The 24,595-nt window shown below is 37.9% G+C and overlaps 1 protein-coding gene across 1 annotated transcript in view; it reads left to right on the top strand.

The window, feature by feature from the left end:
* The window catches only part of CCDC171 (coiled-coil domain containing 171), a 134,073-nt gene that overhangs the window by 10,656 nt on the left and 98,822 nt on the right, over positions 1-24,595 (top strand). Inside the window, 3 exon segments of the mRNA XM_075739772.1 lie at positions 5,009-5,155; positions 15,358-15,450; positions 17,622-17,782. Coding sequence (XP_075595887.1) covers positions 5,009-5,155; positions 15,358-15,450; positions 17,622-17,782 — 401 coding nt within the window.

The raw sequence follows: 24,595 nt of genomic DNA, 5'->3' as shown, positions 1-24,595 counted from the left end.
CTATCTTAGCAATGTAATAATACCATCTGAGGTAAATCAAGAAATGTATTCAGCTATAGTAATCCTTTACGCTTTTAAAGAAGTGTAGTGCAGAGGCTCTGTTAAGGCTGGTAGCCATTTATTCATATGCATGACATATGCGGAGAACAGATTGCTACTAAGAGATTTACTTTCTTTGATTCAGTGAGACTTTTTATTTTTTTATATTTTTATTTTCTTCTTCTATAGCTCCCTTTAAGATGTGGCAGACTTCTCTCAGTTGGTCTGGGCATTGGTCAAGCAGTAGAAAATTAGCCTGCTTTCTTCCCACACAGTTAGCTCCAAGCCTGGGACAGTGCCAAACAGTCTTCCCAAATGACATAAAACAATCCTATTCTGGCAGTTTGATAACCTAGTTCTGACAGCAAACCTACCTGTTGTACTACATTATGGTTCTGTTGGTCAGATTCTATACAGCACCTGTAGGAGCAGCTTTTAAAAGAAACAGCAGAGAATCTATTAGTTACGTGTATTCCAAAAGTATTGTGTGCTGACTCTTCAGCTGTGTGTTTGAGGGCAAGATCTGGAAAGACAGGTGCAATAACTAATGAGACCTGAAGTAGAAATCAGGTAGTGTGTGGATACATAGTGTTTCTGTGCATGGGCTGCAAAAGCAGTTGGGCTCTGTTGTTATTGTAATGACCAGGAACCCTGATGGTGGAGAAGGATCCCACTGACCTAGATTTTCTCTGAATGAAGGACAAAAAGGAAGTTCCCTCCTCTCTCTTCTCCCTGGTAATTTTGTGGATATGTTGAACAGTGCTTTGAAGGAACAGTTAGGAGAACCATAAAGGGATAGGTACACACACATGAGAAAGCCAAGGAAAGAGAAGATTTCAGAGAAAAATATATGAGTTAATTGACAGGTGACACCCTAAGGTCTTTCTCAAACCAACAGAAACATGATTCAGTTTTCATTCAAAGTCGATGCTTAAAAAAGTAGTGTTAGGTATAGGCTATGAAGAAACCTATTTTTAGATAGTTTTCTTTTTTAAGTTGCCAGGTAAAGCAGGCTAAGAGTGGAGCTTTGGCTCTGAGTTCTGACTAACAGTAGGCTGAGTTACATTGAGGAGGCTTTGGAATGGACTTATCTTCTGTTCTATACAGTTTTTGTAGAAGCCACATTCAGAGAGATTAACACTGTATAAAAAAGAGCAGTGTTGGAGAGGTACACTCTCTCAAGTGATGTTTGGCCTCAGATCAAAAGGAGCAGCGGACTGATAGGACATTGCGTTCTCTGTCAATGGATGTATATTCAGAAGGAAAGGTGATCTGTGGAGACAGATGTTCGCTTGGTAAATGTATTAAAGCTAGAAAATTGTTCACTCCTAAGGTAAACAAGATTCACTACGAGGTGTCAACTCCTAACCTGCTTTCAGTAGTAAAAACATCCTGTTTTCCCCACTTTGCTTTTGTAGCTGTTCCCCTGCCCATTACCCTAGTTACAGATTTTATGTATAGCTATAAAATTCCTGCAAATTAAAAATACATACTTAAATGTTAAATATGGACTTTTCCAGCAAAGAACATTGTTATGTCTTTTTTAAATATGGACTTGACTGCCTTAGTTGTTGCTTGAAAGCTTAATTGATTTAAGCTTGGTAGATAAGGTCTGGGAGTATAGTGATAGGACAAGGCGTAGTGGGTTTAAGCTGAAGGAGGGTCGATTTAGATTAGATGTTAGAAAGAATTTCTTTACTGTGAGGGTGGTGAGGCACTGGAACAGGTTGCCCAGAGAGGTTGTGGAGGCCCCCTCCCTGGAAGTGTTCAAGGCCAGGTTGGATGGGGCTTTGGGCAACCTGGTCTAGTGGAGGGTGTCCCTGCCCATGGCAGAGGGGTTGGAACTAGATGGTCTTTAAGGTCCCTGCCCGTGGCAGGGGGGTTGGAACTAGATGGTCTTTAAGGTCCCTTCCAACCCAAACCATTCTATGACTCTATAAATGTCGGAAGGATCTGGCACTTCAAATGTGTTCCGGTCTGTTGTTGTGTATTTACAGGCCTGTTTTAAATATTTCTATAGATATTCTGATTTATGAAATGAAAGCTACATAAAGTGGATTTAATTTTCGTCTTCGTATGTACATAGAAATATTCTAAGCATGTGCACAAATCCTAGTTGAAAATGCTGCACTTCATGAACTGTAATTCTGAACTTGGCTATGAAAATGCTGAGGCAGACATGAAATGAAGTCAGCTTAACCTATTGAAATGTGTCTCTAAAGTATGGAGGGAAAATAATCTCTGCTTTCTAACCACTTTGTAGTGTGCTCTATTGGATGTGCTTAGCATGCCACCTGCTTCATAACAAAAGATGTTGAGTTCAATAGTAAGTGCAATAGCATCACCTTGTGGCTAGTCAGAATATAGTATTTCTTCACAGAAACATTCAGTTTTTCCTTGGACTGAAATCGTGTTGTTTATACACACTTCAGAAAAAAAAAAAAAGCCATGTTTTTCATAAGAAGATATATATATAGTATGTGTGTGTATATATATATATTTTTTTTTTTACATGGTGAAGTATCTTTCTTTTTGAACCTTCTAAGTGCAGGTGACTGCGGGGATAGTCTTGCACATTTTCATACCAAGTCTGGTAAGTTTGGAGACTTCTTTCAGATTCTGAAATCATAGAATGGTTTGGGTTGGAAGGGACCTTAAAGACCATCTAGTTCCAACCCCCCTGCTCTGGGCAGGAACACCCTCCACTAGACCACGTTGCCCAAAGCCTCATCCAACCTGGTCTTAAACACTTCCAGGGATGGGGCATCCACAACCTCTCTGGGCAACCTGTTCCTGTGCCTCACCACTCTAACATTAAACAATTTCTTTCTAACATCTAATCTAAACCTACCATCCTTTAGCTTAAACCCATTACCCCTTGTCCTGTCACTACACTCCCTGATAAACAGTCCCTCACCATCTTTCCTGTAGGCCCCTTCAGGTACTGGAAGGCCGCAAGTAGATCTCCCCGGAGCCTTCTTTTCTCCAGGCTGAACAACCCCAACTCTCTCAGCCTGTCCTCACAGGAGAGGTGCTCCAGCCCTCTGATCAGCTTCATGGCCCTCCTCTGGACTCTCTGCAACAGCTCCATGTCTCTCCTGTACTGGGGCCCCCAGAGCTGGATGCAGTACTCCAGGTGGGGTCTCACCAGAGCAGAGTAGAGGGGAATCCTACAACTCGCATTGACTTGTATAACAGGCTCGATGTAGCCATGTCAATTTTAGTCTGATTGATATTTACATTTCCAGTATAAAATGTTTTTATCTTGATGTAGTATTTTCCAGCAAACTATGTATTACTTATTTCATGTGGACTTTTCCCAGCTCACTTTTGTAAATATCTGGAAGATACACCTGAACAGATAAATATCTCTGTGTCTTTCCAGTGTGGAGAGAATAGTTGTATATTTCTATAAAAATGGTTGACATTGTATTTTAGCATGCTGTTGGAAGGAAACCGGTGCGTTTGCTTGACATTACAGGCAAAGTTAGAGGATTAGCTTAAATTTAGTCCATGTCCAAGAGTACTATTTTTGCAATATATTGATTTGTTGAGGTTCCCATTTTTTTCTTCATGTGTGTTTCACATGCAAGCTCCTTGCTATATTTTCAGAGAATGCCAAAAAAAATGTGCTATAGTGCCTGTGCAGGAAAGAAGGGAGAAAATAAGCTTACTTTTTTCACTTACTGATTGGTAACACTTAGCACTGTAGAAGAGTCGTGATTCCCTTATTGCTATATTTGAGTGGCCAAAACTTTCTACCTTCAGTCTGGAGGAACTTATAAAAATAATTTTCCAAACTTTGGAAAAGACTTGTATTTCTTTGATCTTCATGTATAAACATGGTTCTGTCAGACTTCAATCTTCCAAAGAATCATTCTATATGAATAATTCATTTTCTCCTCCTCTTCTTCCTCCCTGCTTCTCAGATGCCTTATGATTAGTAATTTCTAGGAACAAGATTATGTGATGTAAGAGTAATAGCAGAATTTGCAGACCAACTGGTTTGCTTTCACAAAATGTCTCTTGCCATGATATTGAATAGGAGTAAATGAACAGGAGGACTTATTGTAATCTTTCTGTGTTTTGCACAGAAAGTCATTTTAACAAATTGGGTCTCCAAAGGTCCTCCAGCTAAATCACTGGATTTATAGCTTGTTTCTGATGCTAGTTACGGAAAAGCTTATTCCTGTCCACTAGACAAAAGCTATTCTTTTTGAGACTTCTGGGATCTCCATCTTAAGTATGTGCTAGACTACTGGGGGTTCATTATTTGGCTACTTTCCTCTGAGCCTGGTGTGGTGTGAATGTGGATTTTGTAGCAGTGACTCCACAGAGCTGCTGAGTCCAGTAGGGTTAGTAATTATCCCAGCCTGTAGCTTGGTTCAACTTCTGAACACAGAAATTGAAGTGGCGAACAGTTTGGTTATTTTATTCTACTGAGAACTTTGTCATTCATGTAGGTAATTTTTAAAAGTAATTCAGTTTCTAGAGAGAAGAAAGTCTTTCTCAGAAGAGCAGAAATGAAAGTTATTTAGTCTATGGGAGTAACTATTTTAGAATTGTTTGATTTGATTTCAAGTTCTAACTACTAAAAACCAGAACAAAATAGAACTTCTGTCTCTATGTATGCATTAACTTTCTCTCTCCTCATTGCTGTTGAGCTGGGAGAGAGAAGAGATTGGAGATCAGCCTTGTACTCTCTAAAGAGCAAGGTTTCCTGTGGGGAGTTGGTTCTGATTTTATTATTACTGCAGGAGGTCACATTCGTAGTGACTTTTGAACATATTTTGTGTGGTGGTGAATGAAGAGCATGTCTGCTCTTGTGTAAATGGTTATGTTGATGTGCTATTGTTAGATTTTAATAACCTGTTCTAATGCAGTCTCCATGAAGTATTCCTCTTTTAAACTCTTTACTATAATACTTTATCTTAGTTAAAGTATCTCTTAATGCTTTAATTTTTTGTAGGAGCAGAACAATGCACTGCAAAATATACACAAGAAAATGAAAGATATGGAGGTGGAACACAACGGCTGTGCTGACCTGCTGAGGCGCCAGGCGAATGAGCTTGAATACAGTGCTGAACGAGAGGAGCGACTTAAAAAAGAACTTGAAGTAAGGCTTTTTGGCTGTTGTGATTAGTCTCAACAAGCACTGACACTCTGAGCAATTTCATTTTTGGGGGATGGAACCTCACAATTAGGCTGTGAATTCTATGTACTGTATTAAGAAAATGTTGACTGGTATCTGAACAGCAGATGGGAAAAGGTTTCTGTAAGCATGAAAACAAGGCTAACTATACTGTAGGAAATCTGTACATTTTTCCTAACCTCTTAATTTGTCTATCTTGCTATCTTTTTGGCTTAAGAACAGACTTTGAGAATTATTGAATTTGCAATGGAGAATCTGCTGGAGCTGAGAAAGTCACCAGGTGTTGCGCTAGGTACAGAGAATAGCATGCTGGAAGATCACAATGGTGTTATGGCAACATCTTCCTACATAGACTTAAATGCTACAGGTAGTTTTAGTTAGCCTGTCTGTTGAGTGACATCCATTGCTGAGAAGTCTTTAATATTTTGTAAATGTGCTCCTTTTTACTAAAGTGCTAGTTCTCTCCTGAGTTTCCATATTTTGTTTTGGTTGATAGGCTTTGTAGTGACTGTGTTGTCTGTAGGTACAGTCTGGACCAAGATTTTCTTCATAGAACATATGTCACTGCAGAAGAGCATAGTGACCAGATGATTATTTATCCTGATGTAAGTTTTCTACTAAAGGCATCTTTAAATATTTTGTGCAACAAATTTTAAAGATTTGGCACTTGCAGGATATTGGGAGCCCTTAGAGGAATAAGTGACACACAGTTTTCAGCTGTGTTTATTCTCTGTTATTCTTCCCTTAAAGGCAAAAGAAGTGTTTAAAGCATTGATTGCTAGGTGGGTAGAGCCTTGCATTAAAGATGAAGTACAAAGAAAATTCCTACAGGGAAGATCAAAGCTCATCAACTAAAAACACTGACTTATTGACCAACAAGGTAGACTTTTGTGCCCTCAAAGAGATCTACAGGAAATCTATTGTCAGGTGTTGTGAGCTTCACATATTGGCCTAGGCAGAATTATCTTCAGTTTGGAAAGTGCTGTGTACTGTGAAGTTCCAATAGCCCTTTTAAAAACAAAGATTTTTTGCTTCCAAGTACTTGAACAAGGGCTTCTTTTGTGATTTCGTGGCTTTTAATATATTGACATAGGAATCATGAGCTGAAAGGAGGAGGAGCAAGGCAGCAAATTATTTATCTTTCTAAATATTTAGATTGGGTATACTCACCATCTGCAAATTTGAAAAGAAAGCACTCATTTCCTTGAAAATGTGTAACTGCTATGCCCTGGAGATGGTTTTATCAGGGAATGGTATCTATTAACCACAATCAGCTAAGATATTTTCATTGCTGCTTAATTTTTATTAAATTCTTTTAACTTACTGAATCTCTTAATAATGTCATGAGAAAACAACATACTCAGACTACAGAAAAATCAGTCTCATGGTACTTGTAAGTACAGCTATTTAAGCAGTGATTAAGGAAAGTATGTGATGAAACATCTTGCATTCCAAAGTTTAAGCAAATTAGCACAAGTCCCTATCAATTGAAAAAAAAAAAAGGTCTTAAGTTAAACTTCAATGTATATGCTTTAGTCAGCTTGCATCTCACTTTACCATGTCAAAAGCAAATTGCACGTGTGTAAGTGTCTGAAAGGGTCTACGATAATAACTTACTCATTCTATACTTGAAGTCAAAGAGAGATTAACTAGTGAGCATCTCTGAAAATACCTTTATTCTTTGAGAACCAAAAGCACTAGGTATTTTAAGCTTCCAATAGTAATTACTGTAGATGGTATCGATTACTGTGGAGTTCATACCTGATAGTGGACTCAAACTCCAGAGTTTGTGACAATAGCATCATCTGTATTTTACAAGGTACCAGTAGTTTGCATTGCCGTTTGTGGAGCAGAATTTGTTCTGCCTTTTCTGTGGTGATAAAAGGCTGCTGGGCTTCTGAAGTTCAAAATGCAGGTTAATAAAATCTGTTTAAAGTTGCTCTTTCACCTATAAACCTCTCCCCCAAAATTTATATACCGGGGAACAGTTTAGTATTAACAGAGTTTGAAACCTATTTGCCACCTTTCTTTGATTTGTAAACTTGTCATTCCTCTTCCTCTCTTACCTTTTGGAGCTCAATCAGGCAGAGGTATCTGTCCTTCATGGTGAAAGGAAGTGGAAAGACCTCAACCAAAGGGATCAGATAAGCTGCTCTTCACCTCTGTAGCTCAGTTATTGCAACTTTGGTCTTGGAGGCAGTAAGGGAAGGAAATGGGGGAGTGTTCAAGGTCAGACTTACTGCAAAAGGTGCAGAAATAAGCACAATCTTCCCTTCTAACTGTGTTTGAAAGAAAGGACAATGCACTTTTAAAAGGGCATGCTGCATTGCCAAGTAGAAAGAAGTGCTTCTGCGAAGCCTGGAGATTGTTGGGATTTAAACACGTTGCTGTCAGTAGAATTTCCTCCTCTCTGCCCCAACAGCTGCCTCACTACCATGTCAGGTTCTGTGGATCACATTCTAAGTTGCAGATTCTTCCCATGCATTATGGAAGAGGCATTGAAGAAGGGCACTGAAGCCTGGGCAGTAGTTTTCACTGTGTGCCAATGTGCCAAAGTCTACTTGTGTTTCTGCCAACCTGGTATTACTCTCAAATAGTTCCATGGTGGTCTAGCTGTCGATTTAAAGCTCTTCAATGTATGGGAATGTGTTACTTATCTTAGAAACATGGATAAAGTTCTGATAACCAGTCCTGAAATTCCAGCTGTGGTTATATACAACACTTTTAACCTGTGATATCAGTATTTGAGATTGGTTTCCATTCAGGTATACAAGCCTTAAAGTAGTACATCCCAGACAGAACAGTCTATGTTTTTTCGTTTTTACATGAAGTAGCCCTATATTTCTTTATCTCTTTTCATGGAATTTTTAGCTTGTAGATTGAAATTTGGTTTTTGTAGGAAGATGGACACAGGAGACATGTCTTGTTTTAATTTCCGTGCAGAGTACCGTGTGTCAATGAGCATTTGGTTAGAAAATGTGTACTTAAGTTCTTGATGATGGCAGCAAACTTCTTACAGTGATATGTGTGAAAAGTACTGTAATTCTAATTAAAAGGCAATCTTACAATCTTTTGTTATTACACTACTTCTTGATATGCAATGAGGATGTACTTTTTTCTGGAGTTCACAAAGCTGTTCCTTTACTACCCTCTGCTGGACATAAGGGAGAAATCCATGGGAAAATGTTTGTTTTTCAGGAATGAAAGGAAATGATAAATTTTGAATCTTTTTCTTTTTATACAATGGCAGTCTTATGAAGAATTGTATCTAATAGACTATATTATAAAGAAAGGAAGGTGAAAAAAGTCTGCCCCCCCCCTTTTTTTTTTGTAATATTAGTCTGGTCTAAAAGAGGGCATATCTAGTTTCTGGAATTAGAAGTGAAGAGAAAGAATAATGGCGAGTTTCTGTGGACTCTTCAGTTGAAAGATAGCTGTTGGTACAGTGTCTAACCTGCTAGCTTTCCAGTTTGCAGTGATGGCAGTGTGGTATACTATTGCATGGACATGGAGTCCTGAAGTGGAAAACATGCTATACCAGAAAAATTTAAATTGGGAACCTTGTTATCATTCTGCCTCTTTAACCTAAGATTCAGTAGTCAAACAAATTCTTGATGTATTTGTATTGAACTCATCAAGATACTACTATTTGTGATAATCAGTTTCTTGGAACCAGTGTCTTTTATTTTAGCCTTTAGTTTCATTGCTCTGGAAAGATGATTTCTTGGGATATATCAAGCAATTTGTATATAAAAATAGTGTTTCTTGTGATGTGTCTAGCTGCCAAAAAGCTGGGTGGGAAAACTGTTTGACAAAAGGGGAATGTGGATTTTACCATGAGAAACAGAATTATTAGTTCATAAATTTCAAACTCTTTGTCTTATTCACAGAAATGTAGTGATTTTCTATTGCTTGTTTTATGTGTTTGAGGCTGCCAACTTTTGTAAGCTGGAGCTCAAGGTCTCTCAAAGTTTTTAAGCCTTTCTCATGAGGCCTGAAAAATGTCCCATAGCTTGGTCCATTTTATTTCTGAGGCTGAGTACGTTGCCATATTTCTGAGACTGAGTTACCATTTAAAGACCATTCCCTTAGCTTTCACCTTGCCTTTCTTGCTCCCCCACCTCTAAGTATATTGACTTTTTCATGTGCTGCTAAATAGGTCATCTTGTATTAGCTTGGTAATGCTGCTGTGATGGGGAGATGACTGCACAGAAGACTTGAGTGATGGTCCATCTCTATTTGCAGAAGGTATATGTACATGCAGTAGTTTAAGGCTGTGGGTTTATTAAATTTCTTCCTGTAGCTAAGTCAGTGAAACATGAAATTTAGGTCCCAGCTAAAAGCAAAACAAACCCCTCCAAACCCACAGACCTGTTTTGATTTGTTTTTTTTCCCCTTGTTATTAATTTCACCATAAACTGCAGTGTTAGGTAAGTTATAGTTCTTGTAAGAAAGAGTTGAAAAAACTGCAGGCAGTGCAAGAAAGGACACATTCCTCAGCCTGTTAACAGTGCTACTGGTTAAACTTTAAACCACTTTTTGTTGTCTATGACTAAGCATTTCTTGATGGCTTACCCCTACTTAATCCTCTTCTTTCTTGTGCTTCCACAATGCACAACTGGTATCTAGGAATGCTAGCTACTGTGACTGTCTTGTATATCCTCTAAGCACTGCAATTTTCATAGTAGCATCTCTGTAGTGGCTCCAAAGTTCATGTTGCTCCAGTGACAAGCTTACTGACAATAACTGGCTTTCTGAGAGGAGCGTCCTCTTTATTATCTCCTGTGTCATCATATTATTCAAGTCCAGTCTGAAGGCTGTTCACTCTTACCTTACTATCAGACCGAAGTTGTTTGAATATTGTCTTATGTAGCCCTCACCAGGAGTTAGTAACAAGTCACACTTTAATCTTGTCTATGTCCATGTATAAAGTAATGATGTCAGTTCATGTACTGTTAAAGGTTTTACCAGCTACTGAGAATGAGAACCAAAAGGGACATCTTTTTCCCCTCAAGGTGCTGTAGGAAGGGAAAGTAGTTCAGATGGGTTCGCCAGCTGCAAGTCAGTTGCAGATTGGAATGGACTTGGACTTTACCCAAAGGCAACCAAACTATATCAGTTTAGCAGTCCTAGTTGTTTTGAAGCATATGGCTTATCTTGTAGCCCCCATGCCAGTACAGGTCAAGTATGGCTCCTCTGTCAATGAGACATGTTACTCTAGACTTCATACACAGGAAATGTTTATAGTGAGGGTTGACCACATGCTGTCAGGCTGAAGGAACATTTGTTTCAGTGGTTAAGAATTGTTTGTAGTTAAGTAACTTTATAGTTACTAAACGGTTGTTTATTATCTGGACAGGAGATGGCTCCACCTTACCATGATCAAGAGGCATCGGGATTTCTAACACTAGGTGGAAGTGGTCAGCCTGTATCTCCCAAAGATGTGTTTAGATCTGACCTCCTGATTTGAGTTATGAGTCATAGGAAAATGCTTTAAAGTAGGAAGAAGTAAGATCTTAATCTGAATATGGAAGCACACAAACTGAGTGGGTGGATAAGGATGCAGATATGAGGTATATGTGTGTGTCCTTCACTTAAAACTTTATCTTGGCTGAGCATGTCACATAGGGATTGGACCTCAGCCATGGGGAAATGTAAGTATCCTGACAACTTGTTAGTAAAACGAGACTGAAAAATCTTGCAGAAGTGGAAGCGGAGAAGACAAAAATTACTTCTATTACTGTATCTGAACTGTTGTAAATGTACTTTTCTCTTTTCTATTGTTTTCTTTGTTGCTCATATGGTAAAGGGTACTTTGATGTAAATGCAAATGTCAAATGATTACATTTTCATGGCTGTGGCATTGTACAAATGTAGGATACTGAATTACTCTTTCAGTACAGAGTGCCCCAATAATCACAAATATTGCAGTACTTAAAGCAAGTGTGAGGGGCTGAGAAAAATGGAAGCCACAAAGGCCAGTTTGGAAAATTTTATTGGAAACTGTTAGCATACAGAAAATGTTTCCTAGAAACCACATTAGCATTGACGTGCCACAAGACACTGGAAAAAGTGACTGAACTTTAAGGAATTAGAGTAAACATAGAGCATGGTTGCCTGCAAGTTCTAAGGTTGGCATTGAAGTTTTCTTAGTAATTTTGATTTGTTGTTTCTCAAAAGTCACAGTTCTGTCTGTGCTATCATGGAAACAGATCCCAGATACCTTTGTTCTTTAAATAAAGACTGAAATTGACTCAGCCTGAGTATTGAAGGAAACTTTGGAGACTCCATGAATTTGTGTGTGGAAAGATGTGTGCCTTCAAGTATCCTGTTAGGTGCACATGGAAGTAATGAGTGACTGAATCTTGTTGAATAACCAATGTTTTCAACACTGGATAAGCAAACACCTCATAACCACTGGAGAACCCACTTTTTTGATCCATCCTTGAGATTGATCTCTATGACTTGGACCTGACTAGAAGCTTTTGAGGCTAAACCAGAAAATACTCCTATTTGACTCCCAATTGAGAGACTGTGGTCTGGATGTCTGGGGCCTGCAACCTTTCTTTATACCTTGTTTTCACACACCTGCTTCTTTCTAGACAGGTATTGTGTAAAGTTTTTGGACACATATGGCTCAGTAAGGATACTGATTCTCACCTTTTGTCTGATTCAGGGAGGTTTGCCTGGCTCATATCATTCTGGTACCAGTATCTTTCTGTATGTCAGACAGCAACATGAAACTCCTCATCCCATTGCTCTTTTTGGAATTGTTAGTATGGTGTTACAGGTTAGACTCATCCCTGACCTTTCTTTCCCTCACAGAGTGAGTAATGGATTATTCTCACTGGTAGAGCATGCAGCTTCAACTTCTCACTGCGAAGGGAAGTGCATATAAGTATCAGCAGAGGCTATTTGAATCATTGCTAGCAAAAGAGACAAGATTTTCTGTATTATAGTGTTTTTTTGCAGCTGTGTTCTTCCCAAATAAAACTTCAGACTCAGCTTGGAATCCAAATGCAACTTCTGTGGCTCATGTGCACTTAAATAAATAGTGATTCCAATATTTTTTCCTTAGAGCAGTCTAAGCAAGTCTGAACTTCTTCATATTTAATAACTCTGCATTGCTTAGCAAGGCTTATGTGCTAATGACTGGGTAGATTTCTCTCGTGAAGTTTTTTTCTTCCCACTAATTTCCCACTGATTTGCTGGCGTCTGACTTTGTTTAAATTTGCTAGATATATGGTGAACCATAAGTTTCAGCAATCAGATCATAGAATCCAGGAAGAAGAATACTCATTGCTCCACCAGACACAGACAGCATCTGCATGACTTCCTCAATTTACATATGTAATTTTTCTGCAAACTCTTTTAAGCATCTGAATCTCTTCTGGGTAAGACAGCTGCTTGTAGTGGTAAACTGAGATTAAGGCTTAAGTGAGTAATCTTCTGAGAGTTTTGAGGAGATTCACTCTTCATCTTTGGCTTCTAGCAATATAAAAGTTAGTGGCAGTTCCTGTCAGGTCCCTGACAGTGACTTGTCTTGAATGAAAACACATTTTATTTCTCTCCCTAGGTTTTTGTTATCTGAAGGTACAGTGAACTATTTTAAACAAGATTTTAAAAATCAAAATTGTAACAAACTACTGGTATGAGGCAAAGCTTTAAAGAATCAAACTCTAGAAGATGATGAGCTTTAAAAGCAAGAATAGGGCGTTGAGATTCCTAACGTTGTGAAGAAACTCCACTTTTGAACAAGTCAGTTTTCTCATGCCTTCATATGGGGTTATGATCCATTTGAGAGGATAAGTTAACCATTTTGATAGTGTCTGGCATCTCTTGTTTCAGCTGAAGAGAGGCTGAGATGATGGCATAGTTCTACTTTGGACTGATGCTTGGGAAATAAGACTTAGTAGTCAAATGCAGTACAGAACTTGTGAATTAGTAAGTTATGCCTGAAAACTTTACTTGCAGAATCACTTTTTTTCTTTTCCCATTTCAGTGTTTGCTATGAGAATAGACACTTGAACAAACCAGCGAAAGACAAGGAAAGCATTTTTGCTTTTGAGGGTATGCGGTGAAATATTCTCAGTGAAGTTTCTATTTCTACATTTTATTTTTTTAAAGTTATGTTTCCCACTCTAAGTGTTGTGATAGGTACCTTCCTCACTGTTTCCTTTATTCTTTTCCTCAAACTTAAAATAGAATTATTTTCAAGCTGACTTTTTAAATGTTACTAAAAACATGGCAGGGGGGTTGGAACAAGATGATCTCTGAGGTCCCTTCCAACCCAAACCATTTTATGATTCTATGAAGTGAAATCCACATCACTTACATTTATTGTTCACTGACTACTTTTATTAGGCTGGCAATATTCTTGTGTAAAAGCATCCTGTTGACAGATGCTGACCTGTTGGAGGATATTAAGGAGCCCTTCCAAACTGAAGCAGGAAGTAGTTTGCTAATTCTCCATTAAGGGCAAAGGGGAGTAGGAACCTATATTTGGAAGGAATAATAGTGTTAGAGTTTAAATCAAGCTATTTTTAAGAATAATTATAGCAATATGGAAGTACAGTAGTCCTGTTTGTGCAGGATTTCTGAATTCTTTTTATTAAGTAAGTTAAGCAGATAAAACTTCTGGGAAGAGGCAAAGTTTAAGCCTTTTGACAGACCTTACTGTGGAGTAGGTGTAGTAAGCTCTGTCCTGTTGCTGCTTTTCTCTTTAGTAGGCCTTCCATGGTCATCAGTTTCAAAAGTCTTTCCTTTTGTGTGTGCGTGATTATACAAACAAAGTTTAAATTTATTTTCAAGAGCTTTTATTTTAACATCTGTTAATGTTTCTCTCCTTTTAAATGTTCAGAATCGAGGTGCAGTCTCACATACTTGCTACTTTGTTTTACTTTTCCAAAATCAATAACTTCGATTGTATTTATGTAACCTTAAATGTGCTTATGTTAAATGACTTTTTAATATTAATTCCTTTTTCTTGATCCCCCTGATTTAACTTGAAGCCAAGAGACACATGGGGATGTATTTTTCTTTTCAATTCAGTTATCAGTCAAAGTAAAAAGATTTTCTTGATAGAAAACAGTGTAGTTAAAATTGCATGTGAATTTCCATTATAGCAGATCTTTAGTGACTGCTTTTGGTAAAAGTACTTTTCCAGATGAAATTCTGTGTCCAGGTTTTTATCTGGACATACGTATCTAGTGATTGCTTTTGTGTTTATTGTAACTTGGAAGATTTTTTTTTGGCTTGGATCACTTAAAAAAAAAATAGTTTATTAAAAATATAGACTACTTCTTGAACTTTTTGTAGGCAATCCAAATTTCCAAGTAGATTCTTAGGACAGTGATTTGCATTTTTGTGCTTTTCTAAATGTTGTAAGAATGGTATGAAAGATGCAGCCGTTTAATTCAGGTAATCCCATTTTGCTTAAACTATGTTCTGTGTAATGAGATGTAGTAACTGACTAAAATAGTCAGGATATTTGTTAAAAGAGCACATGAACTTCCTAATAATTGCTAACAAAAACGGAATAGTTACAGGTCAAGGAACACACAGTAAAAAAAATACTAGGTTAGTGCTTTAAAACATTAAAGAGTTTACAGATTTTTGTTGTAGGGAAACTAAGACTAGTCCAGGTCTGCAAATCAAACTGTTCTGGGCTCCTTCATTGGAAATTAGGTGCCAAAGCCAACATATTTTTGAGGAATTCTGTATCTTCTCTGTGCTTCATCTGTCTCGTCACTGAAATTGTAGATAGTCTATTGATACTCCATTGTATTTTGGAACATATAGGATGTGGTTATGTTGCCTCAAGTGACAACCTTGATGAAAAAACAAATAGTAAGGGAATAGGTAGACTATTTAACTTGGTCTTTCTGCTTTCTGACTCCAGCTGTAGTTTTCTTGATTGTAAAAAATGCAGCAATAACATAATGATACATAAATTTCTTTAAATAGAAAATAATGATTTAATAGTCTAGATAAGTAGAAATTATTTTTGTATGTATTCCTTGGTATGAGTTCTCACAGTTCTAAAGTACAAGTAGTTGAGATACATCAGGTTGGTATATGGAGTCCTAATACACTGAATGAGTAGAGTAGTCTTTTTGTCATGTTTACCATCACTCTGGACTTAAATTTCTTCAAAATACTTTTAGGCAGCTACAGTGAGAATAAAGAAACTGGAAGAAAACATTGAAGCAGAGAGAGCAGCACATTTGGAATCCAAATTCAATTCAGAGATCATCCAGGTAAACTTTTTGTTAAATATTTCGTAGAAGTTTACAGTAAAACAGTTGATGAAGTTGTAAGGATAGTCTTCCAAAGGTGTTAAGACCACTTACTTGCTTCAGTGAAAAACACTGAAGAGTATTTTTGCAACAAGCATCAAATTTTAATAGCTAATATATAAAATGAGAGAACAGAAAAATAGCTACTTTTCGGGGAACATTAAAGTTATTAGAACAAATAATAAAATAAAATGTCACATTTATAAGTTTGAGAATTCCCACTAGCATTTAAACAGTGGGGGGAAAGGAAATGTTTCACAATAGTTAAACACTATAGTACTGTTTAAATATTCTGCCCTGTATCTTCTGAATAGACACTTAGACCTATTTGGAGATATGGTGCATTCATCCAGCTTCTGTAGGAATGAGAGCTTAATGCATCCTGAAACTGCAGTTCCAAATATAATTATTCAGAGTACATTTCAGCTTCAAATAAAGTTATATCTACAGTTACTAGTAAAGACTGATTATATGAAAAAATGCAGTATATATACTGGAATATTAAATCTTTGTATTATTAAACTGTGTCACGTGGGGTTTGACCCAGTAAGTTATGTTTTGTTTTAAAGAGCAAGCAAGAAAAAGCAAAATGACAATTGCTTAGTAATCTCATACTAACTAACAAGGCATTTGCACTGGACTTTTGAAAAACTAAGAAAAAAAAAAAAGGCATTTCAGGGTGTTTGTTTGTTTGTTTTTTTTTTTTTACTTTCTGAGTAACAAAAATAAGTACTGTCATTCTTCAGTTATTTTCTTATGATCTCTATGTACAGGCACTTAATTTTTTGAAGTGACAATTAAGCTAGTAGAAAGGAAAGATTTAGTGTTCTTAATTTCCTCTCTCTACTTTTACAACATAAAAAAGACTGGGAGGGTAACATTCCTTAAAGTTAGAGACTTATCTTTTATGAATGAATGACTGGTAAGGTTCAATATTCAAGTGTGCTTTGTGTTTAGTGGAAGTGTAGCCTTTACTGATAATCCCACACTTTCATGAATCTACTTAAACATTAGAATTCCCCTGGAAAACCTTTGCAATAACTGAAAAAGGAAAAATCCACACACCACCAAGGAGAATAAAAGGTGCTTCTGGTCAGCATACCTATTTTTCTCTGTTTTGAACTGTATGTATTCATATATTTTCACACGTGTTATCATAGAATCATAGAATGGTTAGGGTTGGAAGGGAGCTTAAAGACCATCTAGTTCCAACCCCCCTGCTGCGGGCAGGGACACCCTCCACTAGACCACGTTGCCCAAAGCCTCATCCAACCTGGTCTTAAACACTTCCAGGGATGGGGCATCCACAACCTCTCTGGGCAACCTGTTCCAGTGCCTCGCCACTCTAACAGTAAAGAATTTCTTGCTAATATCTAATCTAAACCTACCATCCTTCAACTTAAACCCATTACCCCTTGTCCTGTCACTACACTCCCTGATAAACAGTCCCTCACCATCTTTCCTGTAGGCCCCTTCAGGTACTGGAAAGCCGCAATTAGATCTCCCTGGAACCTTCTTTTCTCCAGGCTGAACAACCCCAACTCTCTCAGCCTGTCCTCACAGGAGAGGTGCTCCAGCCCTCTGATCAGCTTCGTGGCCCTCCTCTGGACTCACTCCAACAGCTCCATGTCTCTCCTGTACTGGGGCCCCCAGAGCTGGACGCAGTACTCCAGGTGGGGTCTCACCAGAGCGGAGTAGAGGGGCAGGATCACCTCCCTCGACCTGCTGGTCACACCTCTTTTGATGCAGCCCAGGACACGGTTGGCTTTCTTGGCTGCAAGCGCACACTGCTGGCTCGTGTTGAGCTTCTTGTCCACCAATACCCCCAAGTCCTTCTCCTTGGGGCTGCTTTCAATTCATTCCTTGCCCAGCCTATAGTCGTGCTTGCAATTGCGCCGACCCACGTGCACGATCTTGCACTTGGCCTTGTTGAACTTTATGCAGTTCGCACGGGCCTACCACTCCAGCCTGTCCAGGTCCCTCTGTATGGTGATCAATGCTTTCTGTGTGTATACTTCGTGTAGAATTAACAGACTATAGTTACCTGTAAAGCAGAACAGAACATAGAACAGCATTAAAGATCATGGTAGTTTTTCCTAACTTGCTTTAATTGTTTTCTCATCACTTTGTAGTTAAGAATCCGAGACCTTGAAGGAGCTTTGCAGGTGGAAAAGGCCAGCCAAGCAGAAGCTCTTTCGGATTTAGAAATGATCAAGAAAGAGTTCAAAGAGGTAGAAAATGCATATGAGCGAGAAAAACACAATGCCCAAGAGAACTTGGAAAAACTCAATGTGTAAGTTACCTTTTAAATATGTTGTAAAATGGCAGTAGACAGCTTGAGTACCACTTACACTTTACATTCTCTATAGTTTTCAGTCGCTAGAAAACAACACAATCTGATGTAATTTGCCAAACTGAGCCAAGGTTCAGAACCATACATATTATGGGTAGGTAGAGAAAATAACTGATCTGTTATAGATTATTTGCCAAAGCAAAAGTGTTGAAAATAATACTTGTGATAGAGTCCTATTTCTAGTAGTGTCTGGGAGGAGTGCAAGAAAACATATGTGGCAGGTTTGTAACAGATTTTTTTTTTTCTATATACACTTAGGTTATTATGAAAACATTACTTTTTCACTTCAGGGAGCAAGATGAATCTTTAAGATTTCTGTCTAGATGTTGTGTTTAATTTATAGTGGATAATCTTCATTTTCAGCTTTTGAATAATCGTGGAAAGTTTTAACTTGGTAACAAAAAATGGAAAAAGAGGTGAAGTGTGTGAGAGCAGACAAAATTACTTGGGAGATCTTTCCTGCTGAGCACAATCTGCTGTGTCTGTGGTAACTGTTTTTGGAAGAATGGCTTTGTTATAGTCCCCAGGCAGATATAGGATGCACAGTTCTGAGTCTTCTTTCCTGGCTGAATCAAATATATATTGGGTTGAGAAAATGTCAGGAAGAAGAATGGTGTTGGAAGACAGAGAACTGAGTAGTAGGTGAAATACAGGATAGTAGTAGGTGAAGTTAAGGGAAAGAGGAGGTTTAAGAAGACTTAAAGTAGGTGCTGTGCAGTGGGGTTTTGGGAAGAGACTCAAGCTAGTGGAATGGGCTGGAAAAAGACAGAGGTGGCATTGCTTTCCATCTAGGATTATATGGGTCTGTACACATAGGCATTTATGTTGACTTATTCACACAAGCAGTAGTGCAGAACAAAAGAAGCTGTTTTTCCTACAAGTAAAAAAGTTTGTGGGCCTGGGAGAGTCTTTCTGTATGCAAGGTTACAGAGATGTTTTTAGTAACATAGTTGAGACCTTTGCTGTATTATAAACACCTTAGAGCTCTTCCATTAAAATAAGGCCAAAAGAAGTCTGAATGTAAGATTGTGCATTTAGGTAAACCAGAGTCATGTTAAAATACTAAAGCTTTTTTCTCAAAGAAATATTTTTTATGTTAAAAATTTGTGAAAAAGTGTGAAATACGTTATGATAATCTAATGTGGTGCTTCAGGAATACTGCAGTCTTCACAACTGGGAAACTGAGTAAGTATATATCAAGATTCTCTATGGTCCTATAATAACATCAATTAATTAAACTGTAATCTCATCCTGCCTGGTTGTTGTTGCTTTGAGCATGAGTTCTATGGCAGCAACATACATGGCGCTAAACTAATATCAAATTCTTTGCCTTTCTTTGAACTGGAGAAAGCCTGAACCATTGATTTGACATTTTATTTGGTTTTGGGTTTTTTTTGGTTTTGTTTTTAAAAAGCTCCTTTATGTTCAGAACAGTGCTGTTCAGAGGAATGGCTATTGGATCAGTAGTTTTATGTAACAAGCTACCTTGCACTGTATGAGTTTTGCTTGTATGTAACTTCTGATTTTTACAGAGAATTAATTTGTGGGTGTGTGTTGGTTTATTTTTTTTTCCCTCCTTTCTGGTAGGTTTCCGTATTTGAGTGGTCCAGAAAATATGGAAAATTCATGTTACAGAGAAAGTCTGTCTTCTCCTTTCAGACTTAAAAGTTTACTTGAACTAGTGTTCTTCAAGTGCTTGTTCTTGGACTATTTCTTCAGTCTTTCCAAGGTCTAATATTCCAAGGTCCATCTTTGTATGCGAGGTTAGACCAGCCAAATTCACCATCCTCAAGTGAAACACAGGCTTTTTTAGTTTTTGTTTGGCTAATGCCTGTTAAACTGGAGTAGCTTTCAGTCTAGAAAAATTTCTTCTGTCTTGTCAATATGGCTACCATATCATGGCTGTCTGTAATCAGTAAGGGAGCTGTTAACCTTCCAAGAATCTCCAGATAGCATTGATTCCTTCCTTCTGGAAGTTTTGGGAATTTTTCTCCTGTTGTTTCTGTCCAAGCTCAAAAACTAGCCCTTGAATTGTGCAAGTAGCTCCTGTCTGTCCTCTGTTATTATGTCTCTTACACTCTTAGAGCAAACAAGTGCGTCTGACCTGTAGCTTTTCTGAAGTTCAAGGTAATGATATTAAGGAGCTACAGAATTGTCAAATTTAAGGCTACAGTCAGTCCGTCTGGAGAGTTCATAGACTTGTAGAAATTATATCTATTAAAAGTACTTAACTCGTGAAATGCAGAACTGCACTGATTTTTATAGCTATTTAGAAAATTAATGTGAGTCTGAACACATAGGTCATGTTCAGTTTGATGTAGTCACAAGTAAAGGGTTAAAATTACAGGAGATTGCCTGTTACGATTTTATTATTTGATGTGAAATAAATCTGGAGTCATAACTCTGCACAAATGAACTTAAAAATACAGTAAGATACTTAAGTCAACACATGTAACAAAAATGTAAACTACACATCATGCAAACATACTAGGTCTGGAAAGGAGCGTTAATGCTTTACACTGGGAGTTACGTTTTGGTAATACAATTTGATTCTCAGGGTTTCTAGTATGTTTGGCATTTTAATGCTGTTATTTGTCTCTCAGGTGCTTCTCTGTTATTTTTCTCTCAGGTGCTTCTCTCTGTTTTAGCAAATTCTTATTTTCCTGTTGCTACAAAATGTTTTATTTTAGATATCTGTGCTCAGTAATAGTTTTCAGTACAAGATCCTCTCATGAAGATTCATTTTGGCCCTATAGGAAGTTCGTAAGATATGAGTTCTTCACCTACATTTTTTAGAACAATTTTTGCTGGTTGATTTCATTATGCTAGACCTCAATCTGCTAAAAGTGGTATGCATTTGCACTTATGTTTCCTTAACAGAGTTTCTCAGAACAAATAAATTCTGTGAATTTGGTAGTTTCTTGGATAAGCAATGTAATTTTATCTCAAGAAGTAGTCTTAAGTGGAGTACTGCCTGCACATGAATAATGTTGTTCAGTTGTTACCATGTGGAGCTCCACTGTCCCTTTAGATGTTGAGGGAAGCACTCTTTCAACAGCTCTGCATTTTTTTTCAAACACTTAGAAATTGCAAATTATACTCAACTAAGTTAGTGACAGAGATGTGAGTCTTTAAGGCTTGAATTATTCTATTATTAGTATGAATATGTTCTGAGAATCAAGGGATGATAATAGACCTAAAATGTAAGTTAAGTAGAAGCATTTTTGATGGTAGCTTAAACATTTGTTCAGGAATTTACCAAACAATTAGAACTTTACAAGTTTTACCACAAGATCTGCTTTTTAAATTTTAAATTAGTAATGTTAGTTAAAAATTGTGAAAATCTATAAGTAGTAATTTTCCAGCTAAGTGTTTGAGAGACTCTTAAAGATACTTTTCCATATTAGATTATTCAGACCAGCATAAGGATAATGGTTAAATATTGAATTACATTGATGCATTCAATACTGTTTTCTTCCTTATGAGAATCTTTTATCTAGATGTATGAAGCTATTTCTTTGAGAAGCAAAGATTTTTGTGCTTAGGGTAGTTCTGGTCCATGAAAATTACGTTTTGGAAAAATGGGAAGAGGTCTTAAAAACTTTATCCTAAAAAAAAAAAAAAAAAAGTTGTCTCTTAGGGACTCTATTTCTTTGTCTGCAATTGCTGGAAATACCTGAGTATATGTCTGTCTTGTGCCTAAGACTGGGAAATACAGTTCTTATGGTACCAGTTGCATTAGAAACTTCAGTATTAGTGCTTTACAGAGAAGTACTTGTGCTACTAAAATGCAACAAGAACCTTAAACAGCCTTCCCCTTTTCCTCTAAACTGGGTAGTTCTGTTCAACACTTACTTCCCAGGAAAGCAGATTTGCCCTATTTTGGGGTTTTTTCATACTAAAAAAAAAAAAGGGCCTGTTTAAAGCATCTGTTCTGTGTGTTAAGTGGATATGAGAATAAACTTGGTCTGATATCTAAACAGTACTTTTCACAACTTCCAATCATGTTGATTCAGGCAATTACTCCTAGTAGCTTTTGCCAATTGAGTTTTTTGAAAACAAATTATCTTCTGCCATTTTAAAGAATGCAAACCTTTCCATGAAAGTTAACACAGTTAAACAGTTGGTGATTTTGTTAATAGAGCTTGAAGAAACAGAAACAGCCTATCCTTACAATTTTGTTAGTCCAGACAGCTAAATTTCCAAAGCTTCATAATGATAGGTAGTGAAGGTCAAACTTCATCTCAGATGGACATCAATATACTCAGTTCCCTTGAGGTAATTACATGGGGTGGGCATGTACTGCCTTGTCTGTTTCCTGTGCCTTTTTTATTCTTTGAAGCGTACAGGTATCAGTAACATTGGTGAATATCAGTGATTGCTTTCACCGGATCCCTTCAGAGAGAATACAAGAGCCTTTGATCTACTTACCTTTGAAGGCTGTGGTCCTTGGACTCCGGACAATGTCAGGAGCTTGACTTTTTCTTTTAAGGCATGATTTGGCATCCTAACGTATTTTCCCTTTTTCTGGAGGAGTCCCACAAGTTTGTCTTTAAGCCTTAGTCTTTGGGAAGTCTTGGAGGCTCATTTGTTGCACGAGAACACTTGTATGTCTTTTTAGCTGGACTTGATGTAGGATAAATGATACCAAAGTTGGAAGCTATACAAAGCTGTGAAAATTTATTTTCTCAGAAGAAGATGGCTGTAATAACTAAACCCAAGCAAACAGGCTTTTCTGGGTTGCATAATTTATTAATTAGCTCTGAACCCAGCAACACTATGTAAATTGGAAGCAACATGGGATTTGGATCTCCATGTGAATTTACTTTTCTTGAAGAATGAGAGCATGACGTAAGATAAATTGGGACTGCTTTTCTGTGTTTCTGAAAGCTGTGGGAGTAGGAGCTACTTTGGGAGACTGAAACAGGCAAGTTCTTTCTCTAAGAAGTAACTATCTACAGCTAAAAGCAAAAAAATCAGCCAGGCTGAAGCAGAAGCACAGGTATTTGGAGGATTGATAAAGTAGTCCTTCAGCTAAAAAGATACATTGATCTGTACGAAATGTCAAAGTCAGGAAGTGACAATATTGATTCAAAAGTTTCCAAGTTGGAAGAACTTTGAGCCCTTTGCATTGCTTTCAGTTCTAGTGAGACAGAAGCAATAGGAGACAAAAAAATAAGACACATCTGGATATTCCCACTGCTAAGAGTTACACCAAAGAATAGTTCAGGTTGAAAGGGATTGCAGGAGATCTATAGTCCAATCTTCTGCTCAAACCAGGATCAGCTATGAGATCAGGTTGTTCATGGCTTCATCCAGTTAGGTCTTGAAAACCTGCAAGAATGGAGATGGCACAACCTCTTTGGGAACCTGTTCCATTGTTTGACTGTCATTAAGATATAAAAAGTTTCTCCTTGTCCAAACCTCTTTGAATTCGATTTGTGACTGTTGTCTCTTGTGCTCCAGCCATACATTGCTGTGAAGTGACTGGCTGCATCTTCTTGATAACCTCCTTTTAGATATTGGGGAGCCTGTTACACACCCTGCAGTTATCTCTTCTCCAGGCTGAACATACCAAATTTCCTCAGTTCTTATATGTACTTCAGCTCCCGACCATGTTGAGCCTCCTCTGGGCTCACTTCAACTTCTTTCCTGTGCTACAGGAGAGATGTGTGCTTAAAACTGGTCATTATCCTAGATGTATTATAATGAGTGTCAAATAAAAGGTGATTTCATAACTTCCCTTGATCTTATGGCTATGCCACTACTAATCCAGCTCGTGATGCTTTTAGCTATCTCTACTTGTATGCTATGCTCCTGATTTGTGGCTAGTTTGCTGTCTGCCAAGATTACTAGATCCTTTTTGAGCATAGCTGCTCCCTAGCCTTATTGCTTCGGGGGCTTTTGCTTCCTAAATTCAGATGTCTGTACATGTCATTGTTGAATCTCTGAAGGTTCATGCTGGCCTGTTCCTCCTCCCTGTCTAGGTTCTAGGGAATGGGAGCCCTTCTCTTGAGTGTATGAATTGTGTTGTGACCTACCCCTACCCAGTTCACTATTATATGCAGACTTGGTGAGATTGCTTTCTTGGTCTAATCCAGGTGATGGATAAAGATGTTAAACAGATTCTAATACAGACTCCTAAAGTAGTGCACTTGTTACCAGCCACTTGAGCTTCACCATCAAACCATTTTTATCAAGGTCATAGTTCACGTATCTAGACTCAAGTCCTAACTTGGCTGTAAAAATACTGTCCGAAACAGTGCCAAAAGCCTTGCTAAAGTTGAGTTCTTGCTCTTCTTTTGTCCACAGATGTGGTAATTTTCTCTTGCAATAGAACTGGGTTGGCCAGACATGATTTAGCCTTGGTAAATCTTCACTGCTTGTTCCAAATCATGTTTTTCTTTCACAAACCCAGAAATTCATTCTAAGAGGACTTGCTTCATGGCCTTCCTGGGACTGAAATGAAGCTTACTTGTCTATAATTCCTTGACTTGTCCTTTTGCCCTTTTCTGAATATAGGTGTGACATTTGCCTGTCTCCATTTGCCGGGAACCTCCCTCAATCTCTGTGACCTTTCAAAGATGGTGATGAGCAGCCTTGCTGTGACATTGGCCAGCTATGTCAGAACCTGTGAGTGTAGGTGAGCTGGCCTCTTCAACAGGCCTCTTCTTTTCAACAAGGAAGGCTAAGGCCTACTTGGAATTAAAACTGGCAAGGGATCTCAAGGACAACAAGAAGGGCTTTTTGAAA

The sequence above is a fragment of the Balearica regulorum genome, chromosome Z (assembly GCF_011004875.1).
Source record: "Balearica regulorum gibbericeps isolate bBalReg1 chromosome Z, bBalReg1.pri, whole genome shotgun sequence".
NCBI classification, from domain to species: Eukaryota; Metazoa; Chordata; class Aves; order Gruiformes; family Gruidae; genus Balearica; species Balearica regulorum.
The sequence above is the reverse complement of the archived record's forward strand: the minus strand, read 5'-3'. Positions and strand labels throughout refer to the sequence as shown.